The sequence below is a fragment of the Diorhabda sublineata genome, chromosome 7 (genome assembly GCF_026230105.1).
Source record: "Diorhabda sublineata isolate icDioSubl1.1 chromosome 7, icDioSubl1.1, whole genome shotgun sequence".
Lineage (NCBI taxonomy): Eukaryota > Metazoa > Arthropoda > Insecta > Coleoptera > Chrysomelidae > Diorhabda > Diorhabda sublineata.
In genome coordinates this window covers 6,536,436-6,547,372 of record NC_079480.1, presented here as the reverse complement: position 1 = coordinate 6,547,372, position 10,937 = coordinate 6,536,436, and the positions used below count along the sequence as shown (strand labels likewise).

Genomic DNA, 10,937 nt, shown 5'->3' with positions numbered 1-10,937 from the left:
TATCAATTGCAGATTATAAAAACCCTTGCCGACAATTTTGTTTGATCTACCATAGGCGTAGATACCTCATTTTATAAATTTATTATTTTTATAAATACATTTAAAAATATGTATATCTTATGCGAGAAAATATTCGTTAAAAGGCAATTGAATTATTATAAATTGGACAGCATCATACGTCGACAGATTCACTTAATTGTAGTCCTACTTGGAACTTGAAAAAAACTCATTATTATAGTTATTATACAACTGAATATTAAATATAAAACGTAAATAGACGAGTAAAATGTACCTGACTGTAAGGGAGTTTGGTTTAAACAGGGTACCAGACGTGAACTGAGCCCTTTTGTACGCCATCTATCCGTTTTTTTATCTAGAGAACGAAACGAAGCAAAAACCATAAAGGAAAATAAATTCTTTGGAAATAAAACAAAAGAGAAAAAAATATTTCACCTCCAAAGTATCTTTATAAAGAATCATGGTAGGCAGAATCGTCTGAACTACAGTTATGATCTGATTATGATTCTGAAGTTCCCCTTCTCCAAACGAAGCCACTGTCTCTGGTAGTAATATTTCGAAGAAATTATGTACGTACAGCTTCGGCCAATAGTTAATATGTACTAATTGTTAGATGTTAACAAAATTTGATATGAGTGATATGAGTGCCATGCATATTTATGAAATATTGATTGTTCTTCACATAACTGTCTTCTATCTGCTATTTATATTGGAAGAACTGTAACTATGAGCGATAAAATAGAGCAAACTTGTTTATTATGGATTAAAACTGAAGTTTAAACCAAAGTATAAACTTTAGTTTAATCTCCAGTATTACCTTAGGTTATAAAATTGATCTTAAATAATAACGTGATCCGGATTAGTTTCCGAATATCCACCCGATCATAGTATCCAAAAAGTCCTCTGTGGTATTTCTTTAAAGGGTAATTATGGTTGCCTACATATTGTTTTTGTGATGACATGAAAACTTAACCTAAGCAGTTCGTATATATTCAAAGTTCAAAGTCTTTACTACATCTAAAGACTTGTTATCAAATTCACTTTTAGTTTAAACAAGGTAAAAAATAATTTCACTACTTAACATATAGATTTTTTATACTATTATTTTTTAGGTTCTAGGATAGAGTAGTACATTATGAACATTTTTTCGAAATCAACAGGTATCATTAAGGTTACTGGTAGTTAGTCGAATTGATGGTAACAATTGATTATTAGCAAGAATAATTGAATATTTTTAGGACATTTGAGAAGTTCTGTTACAATGTCTTCACTGGCTTTCAAAAGTTTATCTGTAGATGTACCCAAAGAATTTGTTTATCATGTCAAGTTTAATAGACCTGAGAAAAGGAATGCTATTAACCATACAATGTGGTTGTGAGTGTATTATTTACTTCATATATATATATATATATATATATATATATATATATATATATATATATATATATATATATATATATATATATATATATATATATATATATATATATATATATATATATATATATATATATATATACATATATTAAGTATTGTGAGAGATTACTTTTTGATTATAGAGAAATAAAGGATTGTTTTGATAAACTGAGTGATGATGAAAATTGCAGAGCAGTAGTTTTATCTGGAGAGGGAATGGTATTTACTGCAGGTAATAATATTGAAATTAAATTTGATCCATTACAAACATAATCTTACAGGTATTGATTTATCTGATTTTCTTACAACGGGAGCTGGTATAGCTAAACATGAAGATATTGCCCGTAAAGCAAAAATATTATATAAAATTATCCAAACATATCAGGAAAGTTTATCATCGCTTGAGCTTTGCAAAAAACCAGTATTAGCTGCAGTACATTCTGCTTGCATTGGTGCAGGCGTTGATGCAATATCAGCCGCTGATATGAGATATTGCACCAAGGATTCATTTTTCCAAGTCAAAGAGGTATATTTTCCAAAAAGTATTCCATTCACAGTAATTTCATCATTTAGTTTAGGTTGAAGTAGGTTTAGCTGCAGACGTTGGAACTCTACAAAGATTACCCAAAATCCTTGGGTCTGATAGTTTAGTTCGAGAATTGTGCTACACTGGTAGAAAGATGGATGCAGATGAAGCGTTTGCTCGAGGATTGGTTTCTAAAGTTTTTAATAATAAAGAGGAGTAAGTAAATTCTAGTATGTTTAAATAAAAAATAAAACTACAAATTAATCATTTCATGAACTTTAATCTAAAGATAATAATTTGTAATTTCAGGCTTATTAATGGTGTACTAGGCATAGCTGAAGAAATAGCAAGCAGAAGTCCAGTTGCCATTCAAACTACAAAAGCTAGTTTGGTGTATTCCAGAGACCATTCAGTACAAGAGGGACTTGATCACATTGTAAGTAATTGTCATGAATAATATTGATTTTTGTTATTTCATATATGGTTCTTTAATCAATCTGAAAACAAAAAAATATATTTAATATCCAATATTTAACATTATGAGATGGCCTACGTGATACACACAAGGTGCTACCTTCCAAATTCTGATAATCCAGATTTAAAGGTTACATTATTATTGTTAACAATATCTGTTCTTTGTCTGTGAGAATTGTATGACTCTAATAGACCTATTCAAGTAGCTGTCACTTGAAAACAAGTATGGCTGCTGAACTATACACACTTTATACCTTTTGTTTAAACTGACCATGTCATTTGAATCAAAAAGATCTTTACAATGCCTACTTTTTGCATGGTGATAAAGTATGGAAGTAGATCTAAAAGGGATTATGTCATTTTTTTTCGAATTCCGGCTATTACATAGTTTAAATATAAACAGTATCTTTACCAATTGTACAAGGAACATAGGAAATGATGACTAGATACTATAAAAAGAGTAGATTTACCAGAAGCAAAAGCGAAATATGCAAAAGTATACTCCAAGCACTTTATTTCAGGTATGTGCATGTTGTTAGTAAACAGTTAAACACTTTATAACATCCTAGGAAAAGTATTCTCTTAAGTATATTTTAGCTAGATACATCTAGAGGACACATTAAACCCTGATTGGGTCCCCAGTTTTTTAGTCTTAATATAACAAAACATTTACAATTTTCAGTTTCTTGTTTTTCTTTATACTTCGGTTGATAGTAGGCATCTTTTGCACCTTTTTATAGGCAGAAAGTTAAATATGTGTGCATTAGTAAAGCTGTACATGAAAGCTCTGAACTGGTTATGAAGAAAAATAGTATACACCACATGGATAAAAGTTTGGGGGCTCTTAACTCCTCTCCTCAAAGTATCTGACTTAGTAGTGTACTCTAATGATTTTTATTTTCCATAAAATTTTCAAAATTCTAATTAAATAATAATAACATTGATTGAATCAGTTTTTTAAATTATCAATGATTCAATACTGATTTCATTAGTTTCAATAGTAGTAATTATTATTCATCATTTTTTCTTATTGCAATAAAATCAAAAACAAAATTAAGCAAACACTAGGTAAATAAATTAACTTTAAATTCATTATAAATATTTTTATTTGGCAAACACCAGACTTAGAAACTCATTTTCCATTGAAATTGAGTTATGATACATAAAGTGATTTTTCCAGTTAAATTGCACAGTTAACATTGTAGCTTTAGCGTTGACAGGTAATTTGTTGGCTTGCATTCATAGTTTTTTTGGTCTACCTCTTGTCCTCTTACCCTCTGGTATCTTCCATCCAATTCGTTTCAAGAGCCTGTCTTCGTCAATTCGTTCAACTGACTTATCTATTGCAACCTTCTTGTTTTTATAAATGCGCTGATTGGTGACTCATTACAAAGTGTATAAATTTCATTGTTTGATCTTCTCTCCCATCCAAACTCTGTCTGCTTTCCACCAAAAATTTTACTTAGTACTTTTCTCTTCCAGATTTCTAATATCTGTTTAGTTTTATTCGTCATTATTCAGGTTTCCCAGGCGTATGTCAGGGTGGGTCTCAGCATTGTCTTATAAATTCGAACTTTCGTAGATCTGGATATCTCTTTTGATGTTGATATTCTTCTAAGGCTGCCTGCACAGTTGCTACTTTTGGCAATTCTTAGTTCGATTTCTTTTTCTTCTTGGCATTTATTATGTAGTAGTACACCAAAATACAGGAAATTTTCTACTTCCTCGAATTCTATTAACGTCCCATCATGTTTATGTACTTTGAAATTGTTTTTTGTATTTCTTCCTCATTTATTCTTTATTTCATTTCCATAAACTTTGTTTTCTCATTATTGAAGTGTAGGTCTATATATTCTGCTACTGTTGTTAGTTGTTTTGTGGTTTCTCCAAGCTTTTTTCTGTTTTTTTATGATGATGACTTTTGTATGATTTATGTATTGAAATTTTATGCGACATTAATATTTTTGAACACTTTTGTAATTTAACATTTGAAATTGTTCCAGAAACATCTCAATCAATTGTATCTCCAGAGTGAAGATCTTCTCAAAGCAGCAACTGCACAGATGACAAAGGAAAAACCTATTTTTGCGAAACTGTGAAAATTATAATTTACATTCTTTGTACTGAAATAATTATTATATATACTATACTAATACAAGATAGGCTCAAAATTATATAATTTAATTTCAAGAGCTGATACTACAAGGGTATTTAATTTAATACACTTTCTTCTAAAGGGAGGTTCATTCCTTTAATGGGGTAAATTTGAGTTTTTAATGCAATCTCCTACGCTATCTCATATAAATACATAATGGTTTTTGAAGGTACATGGTGGTTGTTACCTCTCATTGTTTTTTCCTTTTAATTGCTTATAGTAAACTATTTGTACACTTTACCAACTCTCTAAAACTATCTTCTATTCATATGGGATAGGCTAAAAAAATTAATTGTCCACTCATAAAATATAAAATCTTTAGTATTTAAATCATAAGGATCTGGATACACCCCTCTAGTCCTTATATTACCAGAGATGTTCGAAATACCCTCCACAAAGTACCTGGAAGCTATTTTTAAATTAACCCATTAACGCCTAAGAGGACCATATGGACCCATTAAAGGTGGGAGCATCAAATGGTAGGATCTGTACTTCTCAGATTTTAGTTGTTTAAATGATTTGTATATGATTTAGTGTAACTCATTTACTGTGAAAAAATGGATTTCAAGTTGGTGTAATTAATTCTGTGCTCTTCACAACAAAACCGATTGTACTTGATAAAACAGTATTCCTTTTACTGTCATAGAATCACATAATGTTTTCCGTAATTTTTCTCTCTTAATGATACTTGAAAATACTTCATTTGGTGCTGTAATAGTGGTGTTGCTACAATATAATATTTAAAACGAACCTTTGTCGATCCAGATTTCGACATCCTGTCGCGATAGAATGATAAAACAAAACAACGTGGTGTGGGCGAAACTCGTTCGGCGCTGGTGACGTAAGCAAGCGATTGGGGCGTTGCAAAAAGAAATGAGGACGGAATAATGAAATTCCAATTTAAAAATATTTATGAGTGCTATTTATGTTACGTTGTGCTAAATTAAAATCGTGCTTAGACCCATTGTAAATTAACTTACCATCAATTGATTAATATAGTACTCGTATGGTACTGTTTTCGTTTGTGGATCGATCGCAATCTCAAGCATTTCTTCGAGCTCTTCTTGAGAAAACGGTTCACCAAATTGAGTCATGTATGTTGAAATTTCTTCTTTTGTTAAGTAACCCACACCTTTGCTGTCTAAAGTACGAAAAGCATCCAAAAGGTCTTCAGGAGAAGCTGGTTCGTATCTACACAAAAATATATATATCGAAAATATTAAATAAAAAGCAGAAAGATACGATATGAAGTGATTTTTAAACTGGGGTCTTATGTTCGAGTGGATCTAACCTCAATTCTTTATTTGTATATTTTAATTGTGATATTGGAAACTTCTGCGTAGATGCCAACGCCTCGATGAATAAATTAAACTTTAATGATAATCTAAAACAGGATTAAAATTTTCTTTAAATGTAGAAGTATGTAAAGTAAGATTTCCGGGATCACAGAAAAATAGTGCCCATGACTGTACTATAATGTTTTGACGTAAATAAGTACTTTTCAAGCTGCCCTATAAACGCTGATTTTCGTGACCTCAGGATGGGGTGTGGAAAATCATGTTTTATGGTGAGGGTGCAAGAATTATACTTCTGACGACTGTAGAATTCGGCCTAAAATAAAGTGCTTTGATGATTTAGAATATTTTTTGCGTCGAGATTGGGGCAACAGGGTAGAAGGACAAGGATCGAAGCTTTGACGTGCAAATGGAGTACTTCTGGTGTGATGTGGAGTCCCGTCAAATGTCACCAGTTAGATCCTAAAACTTATCGCCTCGCCGTGGTATTAATTCCATAATTTTTTGGGATACCGTGCCAAGTCACATATGACATCTTTCGGGAACTACGAGTTCGCGAGGCGACGAGTTTTTGGAGTGAGACTGGTGGCATTCTGGCAGCGCTCCACATCACACCAGAAGTGTTGATTTAGTACGTCATTCTATAGTCTATTTCAGAAAGGTGTAGTGTAATAAAATGGGGAATTCCGTCCAGTTCGGCTCAATTCTTTGCAATAAAACAAAAGAAAAAAAATATTCTAATTCCAAAGTATCTTTATAAATAATCATGGTAGTCAGAATTGTCTGAACCAGAAGGTTAGAAGGTAAGGTAGGCTTTATTTGTATCAAGTACCTTATATTAGATTAGCAAGAATTATCAAAGAACGATTATTGAGAGGAAAGAAATCTTCTTAGCGTCACCAATAGACGAATGAATATGAACATTAATTTTTACTTCTTAGTTTATACTGATACACAATCTGGTTAACTAAGCATCGAAGGTTCATGTCTGTAATAATATACTTACCGATGTTCGGTGATCAATTGAGAAACATACGTTAGAAATTTTTGTAAGTGTACACTGCCGGGAAATTGAGGATCTTCTAAACCTACAATAATTTCTTGAACTTCTGCTTCTGACGGGCAGCAACCTAAACCTCTTATAACGGTTGATACTTCTCGCACATCGATCATTTTGCTTTGTGAGTGATCGAATACTTCAAAAGCATCGGCTATTTTCCTTTCTAAATCATTATTTATTGGTACTGAAATAAATAAAAAAGTATTTCTTATTTGATTAATATGACAAGCTCAACAGATAGAGAATGTTTGTATTGTAAGTATGTAGTATTCGTTAAAACGCAATCGAATAATTATAAATTGTAGTCCTACTTGGAACTTAGAAAAACTGAATATTAAATTATAAAACGTAAATAGAGGAGTAAAATGTACCTGCCTGTAAGGGAGTTTGGTTTAAACAGGGTACCAGACGTGAACTGAGCCGTTTTTGTGCCCCATTCGTCTATTAGTAATAGTCCTTCATCTGACGCAAGTAATCTTGTCGCCATCGAACTATCTTTGACGATTCCTTTATTGCCATCCGTTTATTCAGTTTTTTTATGTTTAAAACCACATGCTGACACAAAACTTAAGTTTTGTTAACTCTAGTTAATTCAGCAATTCTTACTCTTATTGCATTATCAGATTGCTGATTATTTTCCTTTTTTAAACATTCGAATATATTCGAATCCATACCTGTCTTTATTTTCACTGCACGGTGCAATTTCATTGTCTTCATTCGCACATGGTCTAAAGAACGCTATATTTCTATTTATTTAAAGAAATTTATGAATTAAATAAATCTCACCCAGCCACGCCACTGCTTATTGCAGGCTTTCTGGCAGGAATATTTCAAAGAAATTGTGTATATACGCCTTCCGGCAGCTTTGGACAATAGAAATGCATTTATGTTTACGATTCGTTTTTTTCATTGGTAAACAGTGGAGATAATGAGTCCACATAGACCGACAGTTTGTTAGATGATTACCGAATTTTATACGAGGTTCATTTCTTAATTTGATATGTGTGTCGTGCGTATTTATGAAATATTGATTGGTCCTCCCACAACTGTCTTCTGCAATTGATATTGGAAGATTTATACGATAAATAACAGTTTAAAAATCTTTCAAAATGGCGTTGGTGTAGACAAACGGTATAGTATGATTGTAGCTATTGTAGATGAGTTGAAATATGCAAAGTTGAAAAATCTAATATAATATTTTTCCCTCAACCTGTTCATTGTTGAAAATTTCGGACATTTTTTATATACACTCCTAATCTTTACCTTCTATAATGTTTGTAATTTTGATTACCTTGAAAATAACTGGATGACACAATTTTTAAATTTTTCTTTCACTTACCTTCAATTTCATTGCTTTGCATCATAATCGGTTAAATATGTTATCGGTTATTGGATATTATCAAAATTTAATGGACAACGTTTCATAATATCGATTTAACAAGAAAACGTATCGAAATATTCACCATAGCGACTACATTTATAATTGAAATTCCAGATCTCTTTTAATAATGCTCGTATTTAAAACTCGTTTATTGAACTAGCTTATTTTATTTTTAAAAAATAAATTTTTGCTTATCAAGTAGGGAAGACCGGGTACAAAAGTATAGTCTTTACATCATTAAGACTAAAGTACCAGACCAAAAGGGTAAAGAAAACAATATGTCATATTAAATCAGCAAAATATTTATTTGGACTCACAATTACGACAGATATAACTTGAATCTTCATGAACACTGTACATACTCGGCATGTGATCTTAATTTACATGAAAGGCATTGGATCCACTGTTCATTTGATCGGCTACTGCTAAAAGTTTCTAAACAAACGACGCAGAAGCAGTCTTCGTCTGATTCTTTTTACTTCTCATCACCTGCTTTCTTAGTTTTTTTCATTCCCTTCTTGCCATTTTCAGTATCAGTTGGCAAAACAGTTCTCTTAGCTTTATTTCTTTCATGGTATTCTTCCTCAATTGCATTTGTTAAGGGCGTGTCGGTGGAAATGGCTGAGAAAACATTGCCTGCTGTAGCCCGCTAGGTTTAGGCGAATGGGATCTTTGATTAGATGATAATATATATGACAAATCAATGCTAACTGTATGCTTGATAGTTTGGTCACTCGAAGATTATCGACTGGGGTATCCGGATCAACGAATATTTCATCAAAATTAGTCAACACGTCATTATATCAAATGCCACTGTTTATTTGTAAAGGCTGATCAGTAACAGACGATGGTGCATAATCAACAGCAGTAAATATATTCCTATTAAATTTATACCTGTACAGGTGAACCCGGCAATTGCGTTTCGATCGATTACTGAAGGAGGAAATGATTCTCTAAGTGGTACGTAAAACAATAACCGTGGATAAATGTCTTTATTAACCAAATACAAAATTACAATTTGTTATAATGTTAAGGAAGAAAACTGTAACAATATTTTGTAATATTTTTTTTAATAATATAGAACGCGTGTCTTGAAGAACAACATAATTCTGATATATCCAAAATCAAATATAGTATAAAACTAATACGATTGGGTTCAAAGTTAATAGACTCACCAAACTAAATAATTTAATAATAAATTCAATGAGTATTTCTTGGTAAAAATTTTATAACTAACCAACAAGGCAACTTGTTACATTGTACGAGGGCTGATCTTTTTGCTTCTGACGATTTTATAATTCAAAACAATTATTTTTCATACTGTCTCATCGAAACTTATCATACAGAGTCTCACGCTAAAAACTCTGTTACACTCGTAAGTTCATACAGTAGATGCCCAAATTCGATACAGTTAGTATCAAAATGGTTCGTGTCTAGCAACGTACAGTGATTAGTGTTTAGAAAGCTGACACCATCGCAAATCAGCTGTTTTGGTGGTTACCTCGAGAAATCTGAGGTACAAGTATGATAAGTGTTAGTTGGTAAAATGTTAGCAACAAACTTTATGTATGTATGTCTAAGTAGTCGCTGAAAATTATATGTAATGTAGCAAAAATATTTTTCTTTATATATTAATAAAATATTTAAACTTCAAGAAAGTAATCATTATTTCAATGCAAGAAGGCTCTTCCAAGTAATAATCAAACAGGTTATGGGCCCAGGTAATACTGGAAACTATTAAGTAGTAGACGCCGGCCAGTCAAAAAGCGAGGGAAATGTTCATCAAATCGAGATGAATATTTCAACGGTACCACAGTTGAACTCAGATAATTTCAACAATTGGAAATTTAGAGTAAGAGCTTGCAGAACAACAATTAGAAGATACACTTGAAAAGACAATAGCCGATTTCACTTCAGATAAAGAAATATTAGAATTCAAAATCAACATCTAGACATAATAAAAGATGCGAAAACGGCAAAGGAAATGCTAAGTTCACTAGAAGATGTATTCAAAGGTGTCTTCACAAAACTTACCCTAAAAAAAAGACTACTTACCTTGAAGCATAGAAGAAATGATAAATTAGAGGAACATTTCCATGTGTTTGATACTATAATACAGAAGTTAGAAGGAATAGGATCAAAAATAGATGATGATGTATGTCATCTTTTGTTAACATTGAATGAAGATACCAGGCAGCGATAACCGCGATTGAAACTATGAACACCAGTGTAACAATGGACTTTGTGAAATCTTGTTTGCTTGATGAAGAATTAAAAATAAAATCAAAACAAGGACAGAATAGTGGTCAAACTGATACATCCTTTAATACATTTCAATATGTGTGTTACAAATGTGGAAAACCCGGACATAAGTTAGCAGAATGTCATCAGTCATCACGAGGCAACTTTAGAGGTAGAAGAGGTTTTCGTAGAAGTCATCTTAGAGGCCAGAATAGAGGTCAAAGTCGAGGTACAGGAAGTCAAGCAAATGCCGCCAATGAAATTACATTTATAGCTTTAAGCAGTGTTGTGCCTTCTGCTAGAGACATTAACAAGTTTATTTTGGACTCGGTGTGCACTCAGCATATGGTAATTTGTGAAATGAAGCCTTA

General features: G+C 31.9%; 2 protein-coding genes across 5 annotated transcripts; one reads left to right on the top strand and one right to left on the bottom strand.

Annotated features, from left to right (window-relative positions):
• The first annotated feature begins 961 nt into the window (after positions 1 to 961).
• On the top strand, positions 962 to 4,698 carry LOC130446386 (delta(3,5)-Delta(2,4)-dienoyl-CoA isomerase, mitochondrial). Of its 4 annotated transcripts, none has more exons than XM_056782616.1 (8): positions 962 to 1,075; positions 1,131 to 1,196; positions 1,257 to 1,392; positions 1,578 to 1,666; positions 1,716 to 1,960; positions 2,013 to 2,176; positions 2,270 to 2,396; positions 4,438 to 4,698. In XM_056782616.1, the coding sequence occupies exons 2-8, from the start codon at positions 1,154 to 1,156 to the stop codon at positions 4,531 to 4,533; spliced, it is 900 nt and encodes a 299-aa protein (XP_056638594.1). In that variant the 5' UTR covers positions 962 to 1,075; positions 1,131 to 1,153; the 3' UTR covers positions 4,534 to 4,698. The 4 variants fall into 4 exon arrangements, with proteins under 4 accessions (XP_056638594.1, XP_056638593.1, XP_056638595.1 ...); XM_056782615.1 differs by having other exon boundaries at positions 1,131 to 1,199; XM_056782617.1 differs by having other exon boundaries at positions 981 to 1,075; positions 1,131 to 1,178; positions 4,438 to 4,689.
• Positions 4,699 to 5,512: 814 nt separating this feature from the next.
• LOC130446865 (dynein regulatory complex protein 8-like) lies at positions 5,513 to 8,308 on the bottom strand. Its single transcript, XM_056783372.1, has 4 exons — positions 8,284 to 8,308; positions 6,891 to 7,128; positions 5,570 to 5,780; positions 5,513 to 5,527 (listed from the first exon to the last, which is right to left on the bottom strand). The coding sequence occupies exons 1-4, from the start codon at positions 8,306 to 8,308 to the stop codon at positions 5,513 to 5,515; spliced, it is 489 nt and encodes a 162-aa protein (XP_056639350.1).
• Positions 8,309 to 10,937: the final 2,629 nt, after the last annotated feature.

What these genes read in the sequence shown, in the direction of transcription:
- LOC130446386 (XM_056782615.1), top strand. Translation starts at nt 1,154, where the DNA reads ATGAACATTTTTTCGAAATCAACAGGTATCATTAAGGTTACTGGTA. An exon ending in TATCATTAAGGTTACTGGTA is followed by an intron (nt 1,200 to 1,256) that starts GTTAGTCGAATT and finishes GAATATTTTTAG; the next exon opens with GACATTTGAGAAGTTCTGTT. An exon ending in GGGAATGGTATTTACTGCAG is followed by an intron (nt 1,667 to 1,715) that starts GTAATAATATTG and finishes ATAATCTTACAG; the next exon opens with GTATTGATTTATCTGATTTT.
- LOC130446865 (XM_056783372.1), bottom strand. Translation starts at nt 8,308, where the DNA reads ATGATGCAAAGCAATGAAATTGAAG. An exon ending in GCAAAGCAATGAAATTGAAG is followed by an intron (nt 7,129 to 8,283) that starts GTAAGTGAAAGA and finishes TATTTATTTCAG; the next exon opens with TACCAATAAATAATGATTTA. An exon ending in CAATTGATCACCGAACATCG is followed by an intron (nt 5,781 to 6,890) that starts GTAAGTATATTA and finishes ATTTTTGTGTAG; the next exon opens with ATACGAACCAGCTTCTCCTG.